This window comes from Poecilia formosa, unplaced genomic scaffold (assembly GCF_000485575.1).
Source record: "Poecilia formosa unplaced genomic scaffold, Poecilia_formosa-5.1.2 Scaffold5, whole genome shotgun sequence".
Taxonomy (NCBI): Eukaryota; Metazoa; Chordata; class Actinopteri; order Cyprinodontiformes; family Poeciliidae; genus Poecilia; species Poecilia formosa.
In genome coordinates this window covers 1,976,066-2,001,126 of record NW_006799944.1, presented here as the reverse complement: position 1 = coordinate 2,001,126, position 25,061 = coordinate 1,976,066, and the positions used below count along the sequence as shown (strand labels likewise).

Here is a 25,061-nt window from a genome sequence, read left to right as displayed (position 1 = left end):
GCCCCTCCTGTCAGCAAGCACACACTGATAGCACCGGACCTGGGCACAACCCATCACATGCCAGCTCCTCACGCTCCCTCTGACCTTTATTTCTCCAGATTTCCCAAAGTCCACGCAGCACCCCTCCAATAAATTCATGCAACTTTGCTTCTCACCTCCTCCTCCCTCCAGGTGTTCCTTTGTTCCTTTTCACTCAATTTCCCCCATCACATCTTTACTTTTATCACCTGTTTTTTTTCTCTCTCTTTTTTTTTTTTTTTAATACATAGGACAGCGGTATCGCACAGTGCTGGAGTGAGGTCTGTTATTTCAGATGCACCGAATCCAACAAAGACCGAGACGATGAATGATGCAACCATCTAGACTCAATAGCCATATGAAGCTTCTGTTTCCGTAACTTAAGAGCTCTCAATAATTCCAACTCATATTTTATATTCAAAGACAACTGTCTCTGGCACACCAGTGTTAAAGTTAAAGGACAAACTGTGGCCGACTGACCTGCTGGTCCCCTGACTTGTGCAGCTGTGGGAGGTTTTCCCAGTCTTGTAGGAAGCAAAGCTGGGACTCTGAGCTAACGTTCCCAGAGCGGGCAAGTAGGAACACACCTGTTGGAAGTGACATATGAGGTTAGACGGTACATGTACACTCTGAGTGGAAGGGAGTGTCCTTGTGAAACTGAGCGGGTATAACAACCAGATGTTTGCACTGTGACACGACACGGTTTTTTTATCCACTTCCCATGGTGCTTAACGTAGAATAAACAAACTATTAAGAAGCAATAACATCAAATTTACTCATTTACTGGTGATCAGCTCTGACATATAGATAATGGGTGCATTTATTTAGAATATAAAGACATTTGCACTAAATACCGTGAGCTGTCCATTACCTTTCATCTGAAAATCAACAAGGATTTCTCAAAACAGTATTTAGAAAAGTCTGCATCAAAACATGACAACTTCTAAGAAAAGATATGTTCTTAATAGTTAAATTCAACACATGCAAGAAATGCATTATTTTGTGCATGAACGTGTATATCTAATGTTTTGTTGGTATTTTAAAACCTTTCATTAGGCCAAAAAGCAATGAATAATGTAAGTTTACATTACTGACTGGTTTTGTCTGTGCAGATCTCTGGAATGAATATTTCTCTCATTTAAAAAAACAACAACAAAAAAAAACAATCAGATATTATGTCTGTATCATCACCATATGATTAGGGTACACTTTAAAAGAAATTAACATTTCTGTTGTAAACACTTACAATTTTCTTGAGAGAGAGAGGTTCATCGCCCACAGTGAAGCCATTTCTGCAGCAGAGATTCCTGAAGATGGCATCAACCACGACCAACTTTAGCCTGGTGGAGTGAACTCTGCAAACCAGCTCCACCAAAACGGCTGGACACAGATCTAAAGGTGAAAACAGAAAACATAGCATCTTGGAATATATTGTTTTGTTTGTGATGATAGCTAAACCCTCTCCAGCATTTTATATGCTCACTGCAGATGAAACATGTCTTAGTTTTACCATATAAAGGTGTCTCCAAACAGACAAAATCCTGTTTTTTTTTTTTTTTTGTTTTTTTTTCCATCCGTACCCTGGCTAAGAATGGCGAGGTGCTCCGAGAGGTCTTTGAGGCCTTTTTCCACCAGACTCTGATTAAGTTTAAAATGCTGCTGACACCAAAACTCCACCAACACAGACAGAAGATCCAGCAGAGTGTCTGCCAAGTACAGCTCCCGCTTCTCTGCTCCCTCAGCAAATTCCTTCAGTGAGAATAAACATCATAATATGGATAAAAGCAAGCTTTACAAAGAACATCAATTACAGAAGAACACTTTAATAGGTGCATTAGGTGAATGCCTGACCCTTTATCCAAAGGACATTCCACAGTATTTACCATAATGGCAGCTTCTGTTAGGAGCTGAAGAAGCTTTTTCACGGTGCAGGACAGCAGTGTTGTTCGTTCCCACACGGTCCAGAAAGTCCCATAGATCAACGAACCAGAAGCTGGTGCAGATGACGCTCTGGGTTGTTTGGGAAACATAAAGTCTCTGATGGAGATACAGACAGAGATACGATTATGGTGCATCTCAATAAATCAAAACATCACTGAAAAAATTATTTCAGCAAATCCAATTAAAAAAAAAACAAAACAAGATTCTTCTAGTCTATAGATTCATTATACACAAAGTTATACATTTAAGAGTCTCTCTAATTTTGATTAAAATTGATACAGATAGGAAAATCAAATGTTTTATCCACATTCTAAACATTCTCTTACTTCTATACAAAAAAAAGTAAAAAACATGTAGATAAAATGTTACCTGCTGTTGACAGAGTGAAGTTCACCCTTGAGAAGCATGAGGCAAAGTGCAAGCATGTCACAGTAGAAATGTACCAAGGCTGGCAAGGCGGGTCCAGGGTGTGGGTGACAGGTGTCGCTGTTTGTCAGGCAGTATCTTGTCGACCACACATGAAAATGTAAAATCATGTCATGTTAACTTTGCACAAGTGGTGAGGCTCTTTTGATGTCCAACACAGTAAAATAGGAATGTCAATGTCTTTAAAACAGACACATTTTGCAAGAAACCTCACTGACTTCAGGCTTACCTGATGGCGGTCTCTAAAAGCGGCCATAAGCCCATCTTGCACCGAGGACACTGCAGCACTTGGGCATAGTATTTTTTCACTGAGTTTTGAGCCAGCCATGAAGGATTAGTAATGAGCAGGTTTACCATAACCTGATGGAAATTTCTCAGGAAGAGGGACGTGGCGTTGCCCTATGCAACGTAAACACAAACAGCGAGTTTTAGTTGCTTTGAGTATTTGGACCAAGAGATACTGTGTGAAAATAAACCGAATCTGCAACATATAACATTGCAGACATAATATCTGTTGATCACTGGAGTTCGATATCACTGGAAAATGAATCAGGTTACTCTTTTCGACAGATAACTTGTCACTATAAGGCCTTTCCTATCGTGCATGCTTTTTACTTGAGCATTGTTTAGTGCATCAAAAACACACAAAACAATCCTACTCTAAGTCTTCTATCAACACACACAATCCATCAAGATTTAAACATGTGGTCCAACCACTGATGTATTTGTACAACCCTTTAGGCTCACAAAGCCGCAGGTGGGGATTTGTGCAGTCAGGTATTTTCAGTCCTACCTGCTGTGCGTACTCTATGAGGGAGATCAGGTATGTCGCTGGTGGCAACACGCCTGGAAACACGGCACTTCTGATCGAATCCAAGGCCTCGCTGACTAGGCCGCACTCTATCATACTACTGATGTTGCTTAAATCTGCTACAATTGCCTGGAGGAACAACAGAACAACGGTGAAATGGAAGAAGTATATGGAAAGAAGGGAGGAAAAAAAAAAACATGGCACTCAAAGAGACAGATGGCAGAAAGAGGAGAAGCGAGAGGGCAGGAGGGTAATCGAAATAAGTCGTGAGTTGGCATCGGAAGTTCCTGAGGGTCATTTTTGACCGTCGCTTATTGGCAAATAGCATATGGACTCAGAACGTCCTGAATGGAAATACAAGAGTAGTCCTAATAGCAATCTGACAGACATCCACTTGGGTAAAGTATGGACAGGACGGTGGAGAGCATTGTTAATAGGTCTGCCAATCACAGCTCTCAGATCAGTGGAGAGAGGTGGTTAAATCAGTGACCTGGTTTTGATGCGCCCTCGCGCTTGATGTCACTTTCCATTGAAATGTATGACATAAAGGAAATTGAATGACCTGATCTGCTTGATGAAACACAGAGTTATCCTGCAGATGAACGTATAGCACTGATTGTGGCTGGGGGTTGATATGTATGCACACCTACCTGTGTGAAGGGACGGTGAGGGTCACGGTAACCTAGAAATTCAAGGAAGCACAGTCTGGGCCGGCCCTGCAAAGACAAAACACCTGAAAGAATGCTGGCGAACAAGGTCAATTAAGCGAGCAGAATGTAGACCAACGGAAAGTTTTTCTTTCAAATCCTGTTCAAACTTTGCGCTTCAGTGCGTGTCTGAAACGAGCTGCAACAATGAACACACCTCTTTTTTGACAGCAAAATTCCTCAGTTCTGCCTCCAAATTAGAGAAGCCATCAAGACAGTTGGCTTTTGTCCCGGATGGAAGATCATCCATTTCGTTGAAATTTACATCAAGGCGATTGCTCTGTCAAACAAGAAAGACAACATAAAATAAAATAAAAATAAAACCAGCGTGGGCTGAACCACCGGCATCTTCTTGAACGAGTGCCATGTCACCTGGCATGTAAGAAAAACCTCAAGACCTTTCATTGGTTTTCTTTTAACTATTTAACCATCTTGCTTCTTATTAGAAGACCAGATTTGTGAAGTGAACACCTGATGACTATCCTTGTCACAAATTCCTCCCTTGATCAGTGGATCTCTGTAGCTCCTCCAGAGATCCACTAGGGCTTCTTAGTTGCTTCTCTGAAAAACGTTGTTCTTGCCCAGCCTGCCAGTTTAGCTAGATGTCCATGTCTCGACAGTTGCTTTCATAAAGTAACCCTGTTAAACTTTCCAACTTCACTCCTGATCTGACTGGTTTGTGTGTGTGTGTGTGTGTGTGTGTGTGTGTGTGGGTGTGTGGGTGTGTGTGTGGGTGTTTTCGCTTCACTACTATGCACTGTTATGTCAGTCAAGCCTGTAAAATTCCAATAAAACACAGGGAGGTTTGGGGCTGTAACATAAAAATATCTAGAAAAGTAAAACAGCTGGGGTCATATGTTTTGCAAAAACCTAACACTAACGTACCCCGAAGAGGTGTTGGACTATGTGGCTCACGGGGTAACAAGGTGAGTTAAGAGATTTTGATTTCTCCGTCACAGGTTTCGCCATGACGTGAGTGATGGACGTGTACATCGGTGGAGGACAGTTGTACACTTCTGCTCTCCCAGCTTTCAGCAGCCTGGATGACAAAAAAAAAAAAAAAAAGAGTAAACGTCTTTCATACACGAGTGTTTTCTGAGCGAACTTAGATCAAGGTGGAATCTCACCGTTTGAACATGGCTCTTCTGTTGGGCTCTTGGACCATGAGAAGAACTCTCCAGCCCTGAAAAGCACCCGTTATTTGACCTTTGGTTACCTTCTCCCTCCACTGTCTGACGGGGTAAAAGGCGGCTGAGGAGCTGGTGAAAATGGCCACTTCGTAGGGTCCCTCGGGCAGCCAGGAGCCGTTCTTCATGCTTTCCAACACATAGTTAGGAGTCACAACCCACTTCCCTGGGAGGCAAAGGCGACACCACTTAGCATCGGACGTGAAATAAACAAACATGACAGTCAAGAGCAAAACGAAAAACAGTAGACCAGTTATGTAAACTTAAGGTTAAAACAAAAAGAAAACAAGATCTTTTAAGACATCAGCAAATGTTTGACAATAATCCCAACGACTGACCTGCCGCACAAGCTGCCAAAAACTTCTCACTGGGCAAAACCTGGGGGGTTATGAGATGAGTGGTACAGTGCTTGTATACCTGTGAAATATACATGCAAAGGTTCAAATAAATGGGATTAACTGAAAGGTAAATGAAACCGGATGTCTTGGGGGTAACCAGTTACGACAAAGTAAGCTCGAAAGAACGCATTAAATATATTCGTTCCGAAATATCAAGAAGCGTCGAAGTGCTACGTGCGGTCACACGGGTATTTGAATATACAGCACTTCATAATATCTACTGGTAGCTTGTTTCACCTTATTTCAGCTATGGAGCTGAAGTCTGAGAGTCTGCATTGGACAAGTGCACCTTAAATAGCACTTATGGGTTATAGAGAGCATAATTATTTGTTTTAGCAGCTTGAAATTGACAGACGTTCTGATTTTGTGAAGTGCCAAAAATCATCAACTGAGTTCAGAAAAGAAACTGATTACTTTTCTAGAAATACTCAAAAGATGGCGCCTAAAATGTAGTAAATGTTTCTGCTGTGAATAGATGCTTTTTCTTGATAAGTCAGGTCTTATAGTTAATATTACTACTGTTGACAAGTACTTAAGGAGCGTAGCGGGATTAAGGAGAATTCACAGGTATATCAACTGAATCAATGAAGAAAGGATTAGATGTTGCATATTTTATTTTGTGTGATTTTGCATTTCTTTATCGCAAGTATGTATGTGTGTGTGTGTGTGTGTGTGTGTGTGTGTGTGTGTGTGTAGATGAGTGTGAACACATTGATTACATATACAGAATAAGTAAAAAAATAAATAAAAACATTTTCATCTGTTTGCTGACAAATAGCAAAATTAGACATTTTGTAGATCCCCAAAGTAAAATGCATTAAAATTGCTCTTAATGATACCAATAATTTTATCAAATTATGTATGTCAGTTGTATCTATATGGGTGATGCAAGTTTTAAATTGAACAGTCAGCTTGGAAAACAAGCCAAATCATGGGTGATTTATCTCATGTGAAGTATTACATGAAGTAAAATCCATAACCTTACACATAATAAAAGTACAAAGACAAAAAAAAAAATACAGTATTCTCTCTATATTTTAAGGCACCTTAAAGGCAGAGTTGGTATGGTACAAAAGCAAAAGAATAAGCTTGCAAAATGGAATCCGTCTTGTCAATTGCATATTTTTTGCAATTGTTTGGAGTTAAAATCAACGGATTAAATACATAATCCAAACATACATAAAAAATTATTAATTTGAAAATATGACTTAAATTTTTGATAGTGAAAATTAGGTTAAAATTGGATTTAGGCATTTATGCCATCAGCAATAAAGCAGTCTCTAGTGTGTTGTATGTGTAGTGATTCATTTGGGCTTGAAGGTTACTGGTAAAACTAAGCAGCTGATAGCAGTAGAGGTCATGGTAGGAAACAAAAAACAAACAAACAAACAAAAAAATTGGTTAATTGTTGTATTAAAAATGCAACATAACTTTAAGGATGTCAACTTACTGAGCCACCAATGTATTTTCCACCAAGCTGATAAATGCCCTTAATCAAAACTCTCTTTTTATCCTGCGCTTTGATCCCAGAGATCTGGAAAACATGTGTGCAGCTCTCCATCCTGAAAAGGAAACCAGCAGAAAATAAGGTAAAAGTGAATGTTAATGTACAGGCAGGCAGGCCGGTCACATAAGTCTCTGAACAATATCATGCTGTAACACTTACAGCATGATATTGTAAGTGATTTTACCTGTCTGATTACACAAAGCAGACAGGTAAATAAGCTATGCAGCGTGGACTACGTAGAGATAATGACTCCGAATTATGCAAGAATTTAGTGACTAACAAAGACATATTCCTACTGGAAAATCCCTTTAGAATTAAAGATATGAAGATATTAGAGGAACATGTTGATCGCTTAGAGAATTTTGTATAAATCTGTAATGGATCTTCTTCCTGAACAGACAGGCACTTTAGATCCAAATAATGTGATTATAGCTACTTTGACAACTTGGCAGTACATTTGGCATTTTAGCACAGCTGTGTTTCCTGTTGACTCAACTTGTTTATCTTGTTAAAGCAGATTAGGTTGTCCAACTACTGTGTAATATTACACTACAACTACAGTAAACCAATCCGACCTGTTGGCAGTTGCAACATCAAATGTGGGCTTTGGTGTGCTACAGAAGAATTCCTTTAAATGATCCATTTCAAACTTCCTAACAAAGGTTTCGAAATTTGATTATCCACTAAACACACATTCTTTACAGCACAATTTGTGATCTGTGCAACAGTTGAGCTGTTTGAAAAAAAATAAAAATCCCAATGAAAGGGAAGTTTCTATGCTTTGTTTCCCTATCTAAAACAAACAGTTAAAGATCCTCAATTGCAGTTCAATACTCTGATCACAGAGGACTCAAATGCCAAGTAAGCAGTGAAATAGGTAGGGCCTCGTTGTATTATCTGCACAATGTTTCAGTAAATCACAATCAAAAATGATTGTCTAGGTTTACGTAGAAGATTAATGTGAATATAAATTAATGGTAAAATAGCATAATTTTGCAGAAACATTTCTATCTTTCATGGAACAGGCAGAGATGCACCTTTCAACTGTGGACAAATTTTACTCACTGCCCATTACTCTGATCAGAAATGGGCAGACAAAATATTGAACATTCATTGTGTTTTTTTTAATTCCTCAAAAGCGTAAGCAAAATACTTCCACCATTTTCAGTCTGCAAGCAAAGCAACCAACAGTGTGCACTCTGATGCACTTTTTTTGAGTTAAATGAGAATTAGTTACATATGAGAATGGATAAAATATTCTTGTTATTCCTCTTTTCTGCAGAAAATCTGCATCAAAGTATCTGAAACACACTTTCTCCTTTTTTTAAGTTTTATAATCCTAATGAATAGTTGAGGCATTTCAGATCATTTCATGCTGTCAATGAATTGTGACTTTAGCAGGCCTGATTGTCTAATAAATCTCCCAAAGCATAAGTTTTCCTTAGAATTTAAAATACTTAAGCAATATGTGTTCTCATCCCTAACAAAAAACGAACTGGTAACTTCATTTCTTCCCAAACGTGTTTGCTTTTTTTCAGTGTTTTGCACACTGTTTTGAACTCTTTGAACTCAGATGACATAACATAATCTTTTATTTTACTAATTTTGCATGTACGCATCAGCATGTACAGTTCAAAATATTTGCAAAAAAATAAAAATAAAAATACTGGTTGTTCAGCTGTATCGTATCATTTAACTATGAGTTTATATTTTGTATCGTTGCTTTGATTGGATAGTTGTGGACCTGCGATTGTTAATGAAGTTGTCATCGACCGACATGCCATACTTTTCATACGGCATTATTTTTCTGACACACATCTCACCCAGTAAGCAAATACGTGCTGTGGATATTTATGAGTATGTAAATGCAGACTATCAACAACCCAAACTATTAAACAAGTACCTTTCTCATGCCACAGACGGTGACTCCCGATCACATCCAGGCGCGCCAAAACTCTGATAGTAAACAGACATCCAACGATGGCAGCGGTGTTGTGCTCACTGTGTTGTTATTCCCTGTAATACCATATTAACCGTTGCCTTAAAAAAATATGCGCAATGTCTTTGTGCCTTAATGTAAACGCCCTGATATTTATGTTTCAGGCTTGTGTTTCACTCCGTAAATGTGGAACAAGATCTAAGCCACAGTTAATCTATAGATATAAAGGGGGTTATTTTCACGAGTCAACGCGTTGTATTGTCAAAACATCAATTTAAGTTACTTAACCTTCACATAAATATAAACCAATTTATATTTATAATGTAGTGTTACACTAAATAAATTTTTTTTAGCAATCAAATGCGTCTTTTTAAGTTTATAAAATAGTGCTATAACCTCTCAGTCTTGCAAGTTGGTACGCTCCGCACAACGGAAGTTTTCACAAAGCTACTTCCGGGTTGTTGTCACGGACGCTTTCAGTTCCCGGAAGTAACCATAAATAACAGGATTATCGCTGTGCTTGAATAACGGGTACATGTTAGCTAAACCTTCACCAGAATAATTCAGCCAAATTTATCCCAGAGAGATGCATGCAGTTTATTGTCTGTCAACCGTAATGCTTTTTTTAAATGCATTTATAGTGATAGCAGCACAGTTTTCGAGAGAATGAAACGAAATGATATTACATGGTAACACATTGTATGTCTTCCTTTCGTAGTTTTGTTGCATTTATAAATTACTATCGCGGATAAATATAAACTGGAAGTGACTTCAGATTATGTGAACCGCTGCTGTAGAGGATTAGCACGGATTGGATTTACAAGGAGTTTGAAAGAGGTAAAACACACTAATAACACTTCTGCTGTTAATGTTATTTTTGACTATTAGAAAAAATAAATAAGCGCACGGTACGCTTGCAATACTTATTTTACGTGGGTACAACTGGTTCTCAACGTATGCTCAAATAAAATGGATCCCTTTCTGAAACAAGAAGAAGACGAATCCAATTTCTTGAGCGCTGGGTGTGCTTGTGTCTCTACAAGCTTGTGAATGTCAACAAATCTGCCGCTGACATGCACGTGCGCGCGCGGTCAGACAGCAGAGCAGCTTCAAAGCGAACCTGCTGGCGTTAATGATTAACAGCTTATCTTACCAACGATACTTGTGGTAGCTTTTATGCAGTTATATTTTGTTAATGTTTGGACTTTTTCTCCCATTCTTTAATTGAGTCTATAAAAGATGTTAGATATTTTTGAAACGGAAGACTCGACGGTGTCAGCTCCTAGAAATTAAAAAAAAGGGTCAGTTAAAATTTTCTCTAGAGTCACATTACATTTGATTCTGGCAGAAGGGCTGAAACACATTTTTGAAGTAACAAAGGTGGGAAGTCAGATGTAGTTGCTTTCACGTACTAAACTGTTTTACTAAAAATATATATTTTCTCACATTTCATGCAGTTGTTTTATCTTTCAGTTAATTGTAACATCCATTTAACAGAAAACTATAAGCGCAACATTAGTTATCAGAACTTGAGTTCATTCAAGAATGTGTTTTAAATTTACCCCTTGCATTAAGTGAAATTCAGTCAAGCATAGCATTATGACCACTAGCAGACTGATGATATGAATAGAAGTGTTTATTTCTTTTTTCTGATTACCTTCCGGCTGATTTGATTAATTAGAAGCAGGAGAAATTGTGTAGTGTCAGGTTTTTGAATGAATTTGACATGTACCAAGTTGGGAGGGTTTGGTGCCTGCGTTAAAACACCTCCATAAATACAGCTTCTCTAGGTTGTTTGAAGCCTTCAGTTGTCAGTATGTATGAAAACTTGTCCATTGAAGAAACAGCTGTGAGCTGGAGAAATGCGAAGTCACATTAAGCAGACGTGAGGAGCAAAGACTCGTGGTTCAATTATTGTAGCTCAAATTGCTGCTGATGATAATGCTTGTTCTAATAGAAATGTTTCTCTATACTCAGAGCATCTCAGCTTGTTGCATTGTGGACTTCAAAGCTGCAGACCACTCAGGATGTATAAGTACCTGTCATCTTTTTTTTTTTTTCCAGCATTAAAAAGGATGCTGCCACAAAGCAAAAATTTCTCAGAAATGGTTTGAGGAGCACAACAATGAATTGAGCATCTGTGGGATGTCCAGACCACGTGGACCCTGGTTAGCAACATTTATTCTATACTTTCACCTCTTCTTGAGGTTGGGAATTGACTCACCCTTCTTCTGAACTACACAGATTAGGTTGTTATGGAACATCTTAGGCTTCAAGGTCACATTTGTGACGATGTAGTCTTGTCTGTCCTCCAGGTGTATACAAGGATCCCCCCCCCCACCCCTCAAGCCCCTCCCCACACCCCCCTCACGTAGTCCAGCCAGAATCCCACATGTTTCTCTAAATTGTCCTCTGGGGTGAATGCATGTGTGCATTGTTATTTTTTATTTTTTTTTCTTATTTGTCTCTGTGTTGCCTGGCGATGGATTGAGCGATGGAAAAAGCACCAGCTGTCCCTGCAAGGTGGGAATGGATGGTTTGAAGGATGAATGAGTGCATGGAAGGAACCTTTGGGGATCTCTCATGACTTCCTCTGTAGCTGTGCAGGCTAAGAGCTAACTGAGCCTTCTCCTTCCCAGATAGCAGGTGACAAAAGTTGAATTGGTTCATTAAGAGTGTTAGTCCATCTTAAAATATGAATTGTTTTTACTTCATTTTTTTTTTTTTTTTAATTGCAACAAGTGAAACACTTCGTTCACTTTTTTTTTCTCTCAGTTAGCTAGATGCAGTTAGCTAGATGCAGTTGAAGATTTGTTCACAAAAGTAACAATGAACCAAAGTATGCCAACTGAATTTAGCATCATATGCTAGTCTTCCAATCAACAGAAGGTGAATCCGGTGCTTTGCAATTGAAGGACACCAAACGTAACAGAAAAGAGCAGTGGAGGCAGCTCCACCCTTAAAGGGCGTCCAGCCACATAGAACGTAGAAGAGAGTTGTCCAAAGTGCTAAATTGTTTTTGTTTTTTTTCTTGTTGTTGTTTTTTTAGTATTAAAATGACTTTAAATTTAAGTTAAGGCGTTACACAAAGAATAACCAGTTCTAAAACTGTAACTATTTAATCTTGGAAGATGGTGGCTGCAGCCGATCATGGTGCATGAGTTTCTCTGGCATTTAAACTGTCACATTTAAAGCCATAGACAGGGATACTGTATATAAAACAAGTGACACAAGGATAATTGTAGATGATGAACTACTTAATTTCCTTGCTGTAAAAATCAAAACTTTAAGCCAGGATGAAATTGGCATCAAATCTGTTTGAAGTCTTGTTTGATATATACAGCAGTTTTATAGTAACTGAAGGTAACACAGTTACTCAATTGTGCTATAAAATGGCACTATGTACCAGGAAAATGCATAATTGCTTTGAGATCTGTGAGATTGCCCCTTTTAAGCAATCCCCTGCTCTTGGGATAGCTTTGAGATTTTCAGAACTGTTGTGATCTTGGAAAATGCACCTGTTTAATTTATGACGTTTCCTGAAAAGAGGCTGTTTAGGTACTCACTTTAAAATAATGTTGACTCTAACTTGACATGTTCTAAGTAGTTTTAAAGCGGCAGCCTGAGGGAGCTGCTGCTGAATATTTCAGGACAAACTCATTACTGTAAATGGGCCTGTGTGGTAGCCTAGCTGGAGTAGACAAGCCGCAGCAAGAGAGATGGGAAAGTGGTGTGTGCGTGTGTGTGTGTGTATGTGTGCGTGCACATAAAAGTGTGTGCATATCTGTAAGGCTAGGTATCTTTCCCATGTTCTAACAGTGGTGAGGCTGACGTCTCAGGCAGTCTGCGTCTCAGTGCCGAGCCCAGTTGTCCCTGTTGCAAATTTTTTGAAACACGCAGGGGCTCATCTAACATCTGCTTTCTAAAGAGCTAACGACAAGACAGTGGAGACTGGATGATTTAAAGTGCTCTGCTAATGAGGCCCCGTGTGCTGCCTTGTGAATCCTACACGTTCATGTACACGCTCACACTAAAGATACGTTGGCGGACCAGGCGGTAGAGACCCAGCAGAGCGGATAGTCAAACCCACTGTCTATAAATGTGTGCATTTATAGACAAATGAATATTGTGTTGCAGACAAAAGTACTAAAATTACCTTATTTAGTTCATAACAGTGTCTTTCACATATCCCTTTAAAATGTTCACATTTTCTCACATCACAACCAGTTTCACCAATGTAATTGGATTTTAGGGTTTCAGTCGCACCATGTTCCTTGCATTCTTTTGGGCAGTGCATTGTTAGATGTCAGCGCTTGGGATATTATTTCATAACCCGTTTTAAACCTCGCTGCAACTTTATTACAACAGTAAATAATTTGAAATCCACCGAGGTAAACTCTTCCCACAGTTCAGCCGCGCAGCATTTAGACCCCCTTCTCAGACAGTGGCACAGAGGGAGCATGATGACGAGGGTAAGCAGTAAGAGAGAAGAAGAGGGGGAGAAATAATAAAGGACAAGCTTAACTGGCGAGGCTGTCAGCGGAGGAAAATAATATTTGTCCAGCTGGACAGGCCTCCCTTTGTGCAGGCTAAATGAATGTTGAGCTTCCTGTCTACCCTGTCAGGGAGAGTGGCGTCGACTGTATGCTGCAGCGAGGAAGCAGGGCTGCGTGCAGGGAGCTGTTTGGAGTTTGACAGGGATTATTAAAATCAGAGCAGATGACGAGGAGAGGGGCAAGAGACGGAGTGTGAGAAAGCTAAATTGACACAGACACTCTCCATTACCTTCCACTTGACTCGCGCTGATGACAGTGTTGATATGAGACCCAGCAGCGCAGCATCGACACGGGATTGGTTGTTAGCGCGAGCATTAAGCACCATGGGGTAGGAGGGGAGGACCTCACTGCTGGTAGACACCCAAGGAGATGAGTTGTTTATTTAAACTCTTGACTGGGGAGGATGTCACCTCATTGTTTATTTATTTGATTTTTTTTTCTTTTTCCTTCTTCTGTATTCTCTAACTGTATTGTCAGTATGTAAAAACCTTTGGAGGCCAAGCTAATGCATTTTGATCAAGGACTTTTCCACTGCATATGATTTTCTGTGAAAACTGGGAGGGGTGGTTGGGGGGAGAGGGGAAAACAAAAAAAATATATTTTCTAGATGATAACTTGTCTTTGTTTCATGTGTTGCAAGTAAATTGATTCTTGCAATCTAATAAGACACTTGTTTGAGGAAATATGACATTATCATAGAGCACAGGAGTGTGGAAGCTGTCTTTCTCTTGACAGGCAGCTGTGATAATACAACTGTATCTCAATAAATTAGAATGCCATCAGTAAGTTAATATATTTTGGTAATTCCGTTCAAAAACTGCTTTTTATAGCAATATTGTGTTTTTTTTATTATTATGACATGCAACAAATGAAAAACCTAAAGTTAAATAAGAAAAATAGAACATTTCATAAGAACAATCTTGAAAAAGGACTTACAACCTTTTTTTAGAGATGTAAAAAAAGAATATATATTTATGTTTTAGTCCAGTAAGCAGTCTGCTAAGGAGGGTCTTGTCAGTGACTGCACCAAACAAGAGTGTTGTATCAAAGCACTAGAAAGTTGAGTTACAGGAAAAAGTATGGCTAGAAAAAGTGCACAAGAAGCAAGAGTAACTGCAGCTTTGAGATGATTCTGAAGCAGAGCTGGTTCAAGAACTTCAGGGACATAAGAAGATGTAGATTGCTGCTGGAGTCGGTGCTTCAAGAGCCACCGTATTGATTTATAGATATTGATATTTAGATATTGGTCCACTGTGTTTCATCATGTTCAAAGTCAAAGCAGCCATCTAAATTGTAGGACATTTTATGCTTCCTAGAGCCAATACTTTAACTTATATTTAATAATAATTATCAATGCCACTCTATGCTTGATTGGCCAACAAACCAGTCTGATCTAAACCTCAGAATAAAGTGAGAGACACCAGAACCAAAAATGTGGACAAGGGAAAGGCTACAATTAAAGCTGCCAGGACGTCTTTATCACATACACTGAGCTATGCTGCCCTGATACATTCACTCATGCAAAAGAAGCCCAAACCAAGAACTGAGTGCATTTATTATATTATACAGTATATGGTCTAAATTCCCTATATTAGAAATTCCTTTGGCTTTTTGGTAGCTGTATGCCATAATTGTAAAATAAAATAATACAAATGCTTAAAATATATCACTCTGTATGGAATATGAGTATTACTATTTGCTTTGAATTCCAAAATAAATACATATTTTACTTTATATTTTAACTCATGTGCATGCTACATGATGCAGCTGATTTCAGTAAGTTGTTAAAACAGCGCAGTGATTCTTTTTTTTTTTTTGCGTTTTGATCTTTTGAACATGGAGGGTTTTTGTTGTTAGGCTGTAAAGCCAAGTCTGTGTTTTTTTGTTTGTTTTTGTTTATTTGCAGGGTATCATGGAATGGCCGGGAGAATTTCCTGAAGACCATGCCTTTGTGGAGCTTCTGATTCCAGGTGTTTCCAGTGATGTGGACTTTAAACAGTTTCTGAAAGACACAGAAGAGAAACTGAGTCTCAATGCCAGCAGGTAAGTGTTAGCGTGAAAGACCTAAAGCCCTCATGACCTTTTTGATTTCTATCCTGATTTCTGTAGAGGTTCTGTTTTCTTTTTCCATTTCCCTGACCAGTCCTTTACTTGCTTTCACACTGTTCTTATTACCTATGGATGGCAATTCTAAGAGACTCTTGTTACTGAATAATTTCAACAAAATTTTATTTCCAGTATATTACTTCTTACACTGTTTTAGCAAGTTGTGATTATATATATTGTTGTGTACAGATTAACAACACCTATTTATCTTCAAAGGCAATGCCATTTTTTTAAAGAACAACAGGAAGTACATTTCTGCTAAAAACCGAAGGGATGAAGAGGAAGAGGACTGTTAATGTCTTGACGGTTAAACAAACAGATTAATCATGTACATTTATTGATGCACCGTTGACCGTGTCAAAGAAAATTCAAGAACAGAGGACAGAAGGGAGATGCTTGCAGAGAAACTTTAAGCCAAGAGTATCTTCAGTGAATGAAGCAAAATAAAACAAAAAGTCACCTCAAAGCTAAGGATATAGCAAAAATTGCAGATAATTTATCACTGGTGAACAACAAGAGAAACTAACAGGGTTTACTTTAGCGTTAGTGCGTTCATGATCATGTCCTGTGACAGTCATGAACTGTGTTGCCTTTTTCACTGGTCATTCAGCTGCAGGGCATTTACTGCAGTTCTTATTTTTTTACAGTGGACAATACTGCAAAAAAAGTTTTCCTATACTCAAGACATGGCAGCAGAAGAATTAAGAGAAACTGCTGTTCTCATCTACATCGTTTGATCTTATAAGTGATTTACTTTTACTTTTTCAATCTTTACTTCTGTAGTCTTTTTAATGTTTTCAACTCAGTTCAGGGATTCAAGTTATAAATCAGTATTCTTATATGAAAAATCATTGCTTCTCCTTGAGACTTGATGTTTTTTTAAAAGGACAAAGTTGGTGAGTGTCTTCTTGACCAAATTTGGTTAAAAGTGATGCTGGATGCATTGTTGTTCCTTATGGATAATTTGGATGATGACAAAGGAATCGGTTTAAGGTCCGCGCTTTCATGACTGAGCTGATTGACAAAGATTCTGTCTAGAGACCCACATCAGTCTTTGACATTTATCCCGTGGTGCTTCTAACATGTTATGCATATTCAAGTTTCTTATTGCTACCGTTCAATTTATTATACCATGAATCTTTTTAGCCAATGTTCATTGAAAGAAAATGAAGCACAGTTATCTGTATTTGCTGGCAGATGCGGAAAGTTTAAGAACACAAATAGATTGGTAATGAGTGCGCCATGGGGACACTGGAGGAAAAGGGAAAAGGAGAAATCTATATTTCAGGTCTTTTATCGTTTGTAGCGTTGTGAGGCTGAGGGCAGATGATGAAGGACAGGCTAAATGTAGCAAGTGAACAAAGCCTCACTCCGGCACCATTAGTGCCTGGGACTCATCCCTTCTTTGCTCTCCCTCACTCTCTCCCTCCCCTTTTCTCTTTTTCTTTCCTTCCTCCTTCTAAATGGGAACATAATAATTGAGGATTCCACATCTTGAAACGAAAACCCTTGGGTAGGTAATTCAAGGCTTATTACTGAAGGCCGTGCCATTTTTCTGCTTTCTAAGCATTAAAGGGTTATTTTGTGTTCCTGCAGATGGGAGAGGGATAACCATTATGAGAACAAAGCATCCAGATAATGGAGAATGGGGCTAAAAATAAGGCAATCCTCCTTTCGCCGTGGGGGACCACTGGTCAGTGTCTCCGTCAGACTACAACTAACTTCCTCCCAGACTACTTCGAACAACCCGTTTTTTTGCGGGGGGTGGGGAGGGAGATGGTTTGTGGGGACATGACCAGAAAAATAAAATCATCTGAGGTCTCTCTTTTCCCTCAACCAAGGTGGGTTGTTGGTTATACACACACGCACGCACGCACGCACCCATGCTCCCTTCGGTAGCTCCCTCGCCTCCTACCTCGCTGACCTATCGGTGTCTGGGACAAATTACGGAAGTGGAGGAGGGTAAACGACTGACCAAGAGATGGAGCAGCTCAAGTCACCAACACCTGAGAAGGACTTCAACCTGTTTGGGGGTCAGAGTGACTAGGCTTTTACCCCATTCTCAGATGACATAGATCTACTTGTGAACTGCTGCCTAATTGAATGAGATTAAGATGGGCTGACAACGCAGTGGGTGCCTCCAAATTGAATACTTGTAATCCATTAATCCTCATCAGGTGGGACAGCGCAAGGTGGGTGGGAGTGGGCCACGAGGAAAAGACCTTTAATAAAGTGTCAGCGTAGCTATAGAGGCTAAAGACAGGCTTCTAGTTTCACCCTGGCAAGGCAAATACCTCCCATTGGTCACCTGCCAGTCTTCATCAGGATGCATTGATTGAACTTGTTCTGCTTCTGCATGTGGCATGAACGATTTTTACTGCTGGGAAATTAAAACCAAGAAAAACGAGACACCTGCTTGGGTTAAAATAGCATTCAAACTCCCTTCCAGTTAATGGCGACACTGATCTGGAGCTCTTGCAGTGTGGAGCCGACACGTGTGTTGAGCCAGTATATCACCCGTATCAGTTCTGTGGTATCACTACCTGGACTGGGTGGCTTAGGGCACTAAGTGGCCGACAGGCTGGGACAAGACGGGATTTGTTTTCAACCTGTTCATTCAAGCCCCATTCAGTCTTTTCCCCCCCTAACAGAATGGGACCCTTTGATGGGGAAGATATCCAACTCTCAGGTGGCTGCTTTGGCACTGATTGAAATACAGGCTTATTTGAAAGAAAGAACTTCCTGACCCTTCTCATCTCCAACTCCCCAAGTTGTGTAGGCAAGCGTAGAGAAGTGGAGCTCCACAGACAGCCCCACAGCAGGCCACCCACACTAAATTAATTCTGACAAGGAACTTAAGATAACGTCAAAGCGCTGACTAATCGCAGGATTAGGTTTCTGTAAGTCAGGGAGCTGTGAAATATGCCATCATATCTAATAAAAGACCTCCAATTGCTCCCCTTCTTTCTCAACACTGGGGACGATTGTGGAGAGGGGACACACTTGTGGTGTCGACTGTCTTGCTGCACTGGTCTGAAAAACAAATTTCATTCCAGCAGTGAAATTAGAAGTGTGTGTTTGTGTGTGTGTAAGACGATGGACATGTTTGTCAAATGGCCTGAAGGATTCTTTCCTCCTGGTTTCCTCTTGCTCTTTTCTCATTCCCCTGGTCTTTTGTTGAGTTCTACTCTGCCTTTTTTGCCATCAAGACTTTGTCCTTTGTCATCTTTACACAGACAGCTGAGTGGTTTTATTTCCTGTGATGGTTCTGTTTCCTACTGATTTTTTTTTTTTACCTTCTTCTATTCCTCTACTCTTTCTGTCTTCTTGCCCTGGCATCTCATGTGGTGAAAGTCATCAAGCTGGGAGCTAATCCCGGCAAGTTGATTAGGCTGCCAGTGGCATTCACGCCAATGGGCAAAAGGTCACTTCATTGTGAAGAACTGGATGGACTTCTTGACACAGACCATCCAAAATGACTTTATAACTTGCGGCACGAGGCCCTAAGGAGGGGTAATTGAAAGGTGAGAGTAAAGAAAAGGAAATTAAGTGAATAAGAGTTTTTAGAGGAGAGGGGGAAAAAAGATGGGGAATAAAGAGAGAAAAGACTGAGCTTGAAATTGTGTCTGAGGATGATGCTCCTGTAGCCATTACGAGTGCATTGTTTTAGCGAGAGACGGCAATAGTGAGATGTTGGGAAGCTTAATGGAAAAAAAAAAAAAAAATGAAACCCAAAGGGCATTGTTCTGTCTATGGCTTTAGATTAGTTGCACAGGAGGTGGTTAAAAGAGCATTTTTTCTTAGTCACTGTTTCTTTATCCTTCCCTCATGCTTGAGATCATGAAGTAGGTGAATATTCTATTCAATATCTTGTTTTTTTTTTGGCTGTTTTGCATCAGAGCTAATTTCTACAAACTGCCTTATACAATGGTCATCCATTACATATGAGCACTGGAGAGATTGCTAGTGATATATTAAGCAGCAGCAAAACATTCTCTTCTCAATGTTAATTTGTTACATAGATAAAGAAATGCAAGAGGATTTAAGAGCATATGAGAAGAACCACACATTTTGGATAATTTGATGGATTAGATGATCTCAAAAATGCATCTGTTGTGAGGTGTTCCTGGCCCACGCTTTCTGCCAGTGGAATGGAGAAGGGGACTGGATAGTAGCAGAGTTTGATAAAATAGCTGAGCAGCTGGCGTCATTTCTTTGCTGCCAGGCACCCATTTCCAACCAGTCAGTTCGGTGCAGAGTGGCTTTGACACCGGGCGTCCTCACAACTACCTGCTGGGAACATAAGCTGTTTCAGGTCAGTGTCAAAAACTGATGTGAAGTCATCGATTTTTATTCTTACTGTTGAGTTGATTGGTGGTCGGCAAACATCTATTGATGTTCATTATCGCCACCTGCTGGTGAGGAGTGTGGGTCAGAATTAGGGCTGTGTAATAATATCGATTTTGCGATATATATCGATATTTTCTTTCCTAGAAAAAAATCAATATTCATCCGCAAGTATCGTAGCATCCAACTGTGACCTTGCTCACTCACTGCTTGCTTCGCCGGGAGAGTGATTAGGTCATCAGGCTTAGAGTGATTCCTTCAGATGTTAAGTGTCAAGGTTAAAAAGGTATCAAACTATTCAGAGCAGGGTACTTGGTGCACTTTATTTACTTTACAAATGCATGTAAGCTACAGTTTGTACTGTTTCAATTAAAAGGAACATGTTTTCTCACCACTTCTTTGATTCATTTTCTCCAGCTGTCGACTTTAAGTCTGTGTCCATGTCCAACCAGAGCTAGGTATTGTGTAGTTGGTCCATTTAATCAGTTTTCAGTTAAATTAATTCAATCCAACTCTAACAGTCACAAAATGTCACCAAAATCACTCTGTCCCTCTAAAATCTTTCAGAAAATCGCAAAAGTGCATTGAATTGTATCGTTTGCTGAATATCGCAATATATATAGTATCGTGAGCAGAATATTGTGTATTGTATCATATCGTGAGATTATTGTATCACTACAGCCCTAGTCAGAATGGCTATATTGTTCAAATATAGCCATTTGAACAATATAGCCATTTGAACAATATAGCCATATCATTCACTAATATCATAGATATTAGTGAATCAATGATGATTCACTAATATGAGTTATCTCAGTTTCCACAAGAACATATAAATTGAGTTTAAATGCACTTCCATTTAACTCAGTACTTTCGTATTATAGACTTTGTCCTCAAAATTGAGCACAGGTATGATCATGCTATTTATTTTCAGATTGATTGATTGATTTGATTTATTTTCAGAGATTTTACTTCTCAAAATTGTTAATGTAATGTATATCACCATGGCTGTTCATATGGGCAAGAAATAGGAATCTTCAAATTCAAATAAACTTTATTGATCCCAAAGGAAAATTATATATGTCAGGAAAAATGTTTTCCTGACCCAATATAGTTTTTATTTATGTTTTACTGTAAAAAAAAAAAGAAAAAAAAAAAGGAAAGAAAGATTTCCTTTTTTTAGCATTGAATAAATATAGTCAAATTATAGTCATTTTTTTGGGGGGGTGAGGGTTAGGTGAGTTAGGGGTGGATTAGAAATGTTTCAGTGCGAGTTTGCTCTAAAGCAATAAAATATTCATTTATTTTCCCTGTAAATAACCTGAATTAAATTAAAACTAATGTGTTTAGCAATTACCAAAGAAGGTCCCTAGATATCAATTCTGCCACACAACTTTGTGGGAAGAGTGAAGTTAACAGCCTAGTGTCTATTTTCCTTTTTAATGAACTTCAGAGAGTGGGTAGAAAGTGAGCTGCAGATGGGAACCCATTTGAAACCTGCTGTCTATGTAAAGTCCTGGGGTGGAGCCCTGAATGAATGTTTTATGTTTTATGACTTACTATAAACACACATATAGCATTTTGTGCAGTCATCCAATGTGAAGCAAGCTTCCATCAGAGGACCTGGCAAATGACTGAAACATATTCGGAAATCTTAGTCAACTGATTCAGCTGATGAATTTGCTCCTTCTTCTCTCTATCTTTACAAAACAGTCACAGTAATCCACAGTAGACTTTCTTTTATATTAATTACAACAAGTGAAGGCTAAGGTGTCTTCATCCTTTTGCTTTGTTTGGATTTGTCACTAATCCACCTGGAATTTTTGGAATCAAAATATTTTTGCTTTTACGTTTCAGACGCAGGATAATATATTTCCCGTACAATGTGCATACCAACACGAGACGAAACAGGGGACAAGCACAGGTTGAGGCTTTTGTATGTTTTAAAGATGTTTAACAAAAAATATTCCATGTTAAATAACTTAAAAAAACAAAACAGTTTTTAACCTGAGCTTGTGTCATTGAGTTCAGTGGCAGCAAGACAATAACAGAAAAGGCATCGTTTGGTCTGCCAAGAAAAGAAGAAGAAGCAAAGCAGAGTTACGAGAACGTAGTTAACACAAGACAGAGGGATGTCATTAGGCAGTGTTTGGTCTAGAGGATATCAACTTGGAACAGTCTATAACATTTTATCCCCGTGCGTTTTCCCCCTCTGAAATGAAACTGTGTCAGATTGAACGATTATTTAATGAGATGCTATTGCGGGACATCTGGATCCGTTCATGGCTTGGGAGCAAGCAGGAGGCAGTTTATAGGCCTGCAATAGGGGAGGAGCTGTTTGATGACCAACAGGCAATTTGGCTTTACATTATCTATACTAACACATAAAGTCACACAAACTCCGACATAAAAATTACTATTTCAATTGATAATATGTATAAGTCATTAGTTAATGATTTTTGTCAAAAAAAAAACACATCCAATGCTTGTAGGTTTATAGAAGAAATTTGATTAAAGGAAAAGTAGCCTTTTGTTGATTTTCCTAATTATATTTCCCTATTGGTTTTAGTTCATCAGCAATTGTGTTATCTAATGAATCATTTGAGCCCTGCAGCGTCTTGCTCTGCTGCATACTCATTTTTGGAGCTTTGTGTAAATCTACACCTGTCAATGCGCAGCCATGTGTGCACACACAAGCAACCCTCACCCTAAAACATTGTTTAATTATGCAGGTATACCGACATTCTGACACTGTCTTGGATCCAAATATATAAGCATCGATTTGCATGGAAATGACTAAACATGTGGAGCTCAAAGTTGTCATTTCTAATCTGTCATATAAAGGGGAAACCGAATAGCTGGTGCAGTCTGTTAACATCAAAAGAATGGTGTTTGTATATATGTGTGTGTGTGTGTGTGTGTGTGTGTGTGTGAGCTGAGGGAAGACATGAGAAAGCAAAAGGTGTGTATGTCTGATGCCTGCCGATGCCTGTAATGCCACTTCACTCCAGATGCTTAGCGCGCACTCACACACTGATATATTGGTGTCTGTGTTCATTACTGCTGATGTGTCTATATCTGTCTTCACACGGTACAGACACTGAATGAGAGGTGGGGGCCGGGGGGATGAATACGATGCCGTGTGTACATCAATGTCTGTGTTTCTATTTGACTTTTGCTTGGTTTTGTTTCTGTGCATTTGTGCTGAAGTGCTGCTTTCTTTATTTGATTGGGTTGCGCTTGAAAATCAGGATGCTACCTTGGGGAGACAATTTTTCCCACAGTCGCACAATGCTGAAGGACTGGAAGTCTAGATGGGAAACTATTGGCTACAGGAACGGTTTTACCCAGGCTATTGCCATAATCTCAGTTACAGTGCTTTGCAAAAATAATCATACCCATTGAATCTTTTCACATTTTGTCAGGTTTTTCATGTGACAGACAAACCCACATGGTTCATAAATGACAGGACAGGGAGAAATCAAACAAAAGGCCTATGGTGACCCTGGAGGAGCTGGAAAGACCAACAGCTCAGGTGGGAGAATCTGTCGAGCGGACAACTCGCCATGCACTCTGGAAATTCAACCTTCAAGAGGACAAGAAGACAGTCAAGATTGAAGGAAAAACTTAAAACTTTTGTTTTGGACAAAAGCAAACGTGGAAAAATTACCTCTGTTCACCTAAAACCAGTACCTTTCTTGGCTGTATATTTGGTCAAAACTAACACTTTCCTTACACCTGAACGCAACATTCCCTGAACATACAAGGTGGTAGCAGCATCAACATTTGAGGATACTTTTCTGTAGGAGGGACAGGGAAGTTGGTCAAAGTTGCTATGAAGAAACTAGTTTTATCGTGGGGCGCTGCGGTGGCGCAGGAGTAGACCATGTGACCCATGTACAGAGGCCTCAATCCTCGATGTTGCCTTCACAAATCCCGGCCTGATGACCTTTGCCGCTTGTCTTCTCTCACAACCAGAGTGATTGAGATTTTGCTACTTTGCCAAGAAAATATGGTCAAACATGTATGTGGAAGGGAGGGAGAGACATGTCTTCAGTTACTTGCAAGACTGACTTAGGGAGCTAAACACCCATGACACATGTTTCATATTTCTTTTATTTTTTCTTTCCACTTCCCAACATTTCATTATTTTCTGATCATATAAAAATCCACTGAAATAAATTGTATTATGTGGTTTTACTGTGACATAATGTTGATCTTTTGGCAGATATCTGTGTAGCATATTTCATTTAATTTGATGCTGTCAGAATTAAACACTTGCTCAATAAGTGCAATTTCACATGCAACATCTCGAAAACACTTTTCGTTTAAAGAGTTTTATTCCTTTATCAGTCGTCTAATGATTCATCTTCCTTTCATTCAGCATAGAGCAGCATCTGAAGGAGCTCCAGGCCAAAATGGGAGACTCCAGAACAGGGGATCGTCCACCCAGTCCCACAGAGGTCTTGCAGTGGTTCAACACGAGGGCACAAAACTCCCTGAAGCCTCTTTCCACGGACATTTTAGACTTCTTCAGAGCTCTGGTAATGTATTAGGTCAAAGGTCAGCAATGTTTTCAATCTAAAAAGACATTTTTGCTCTTTGCTATGAAATAAAATGTGGCATAGAACCATGTAAATTATTACTTTATGTGTACTAATTTAGGATTTAAATAAAATTAGACTGACTACATTTTAGTCTATGTAAATTTCAGGATTTTAGGACAAAACAAAGCATCTCACCAAGCCAGTTAGGCCTGTTGAGTGGGTATATTTATGAAAAATAAATATAGATTGAAAAATCCTTCACATCTGAAAAACAACGTTGTGCAGTTTTTGTAATATCTTCAGAACAACTTCTCCCAAATTCATCATGTCTCTTCATCCATCTTGCCTTCAGCAACAGTACCTTAAATCAGAGGAAGAGGGGAAAGAAGAAGTGACACTTCAGCTCCTGCTGGATGTCTCTGCCCAGTGTGGAGTTTATTTTCCTTGTCCATCCTCTTCTTCCTCTCTTCATCCTCATCTACCTGGCTCCTCTGTCGACTCCGTACACACGGTCAAAGATGACTCTGCAGTGGAGGTAATGCGCCATTTCTCATTCAGTTCAGTGTTTCAG

General features: G+C 39.3%; 2 protein-coding genes across 9 annotated transcripts in view; one reads left to right on the top strand and one right to left on the bottom strand.

Moving 5' to 3' along the window:
• Window positions 1–9,143, bottom strand: part of slf1 (SMC5-SMC6 complex localization factor 1) — a 44,857-nt gene extending 35,714 nt beyond the window's left edge. Inside the window, exons 1-14 of one of the 2 annotated variants that reach the window (XM_007562793.2) lie at window positions 8,899–9,143; window positions 6,939–7,050; window positions 5,429–5,507; window positions 5,031–5,256; window positions 4,789–4,942; window positions 4,061–4,183; window positions 3,847–3,912; window positions 3,179–3,325; window positions 2,615–2,784; window positions 2,329–2,463; window positions 1,902–2,055; window positions 1,599–1,767; window positions 1,265–1,410; window positions 499–605 (exon numbers count right to left, since the gene is read on the bottom strand). In XM_007562793.2, coding sequence (XP_007562855.1) covers window positions 499–605; window positions 1,265–1,410; window positions 1,599–1,767; window positions 1,902–2,055; window positions 2,329–2,463; window positions 2,615–2,784; window positions 3,179–3,325; window positions 3,847–3,912; window positions 4,061–4,183; window positions 4,789–4,942; window positions 5,031–5,256; window positions 5,429–5,507; window positions 6,939–7,049 — 1,787 coding nt within the window. In that variant the 5' untranslated portion in view covers window position 7,050; window positions 8,899–9,143. The remainder of the gene's footprint in view (window positions 1–498; window positions 606–1,264; window positions 1,411–1,598; window positions 1,768–1,901; window positions 2,056–2,328; window positions 2,464–2,614; window positions 2,785–3,178; window positions 3,326–3,846; window positions 3,913–4,060; window positions 4,184–4,788; window positions 4,943–5,030; window positions 5,257–5,428; window positions 5,508–6,938; window positions 7,051–8,898) is intronic. The other variant, XM_007562784.2, reaches the window with a different exon arrangement.
• A 272-nt stretch (window positions 9,144–9,415) lies between these two features.
• kiaa0825 (KIAA0825 ortholog) overlaps window positions 9,416–25,061 on the top strand; it is a 137,842-nt gene continuing 122,196 nt past the window's right edge. For 2 of the 7 annotated variants that reach the window (XM_007562755.2, XM_016676977.1), the window contains exons 1-4: window positions 9,423–9,771; window positions 15,397–15,533; window positions 24,328–24,487; window positions 24,843–25,025. In XM_007562755.2, coding sequence (XP_007562817.1) covers window positions 15,403–15,533; window positions 24,328–24,487; window positions 24,843–25,025 — 474 coding nt within the window. In that variant the 5' untranslated portion in view covers window positions 9,423–9,771; window positions 15,397–15,402. Of the gene's footprint in view, window positions 9,772–10,998; window positions 11,103–15,396; window positions 15,538–17,079; window positions 17,110–17,192; window positions 17,290–18,146; window positions 19,121–24,327; window positions 24,488–24,842; window positions 25,026–25,061 lie in introns of those variants that run through there. The other 5 variants (XM_007562764.1, XM_016676961.1, XM_007562772.2 and 2 more) reach the window with 5 other exon arrangements.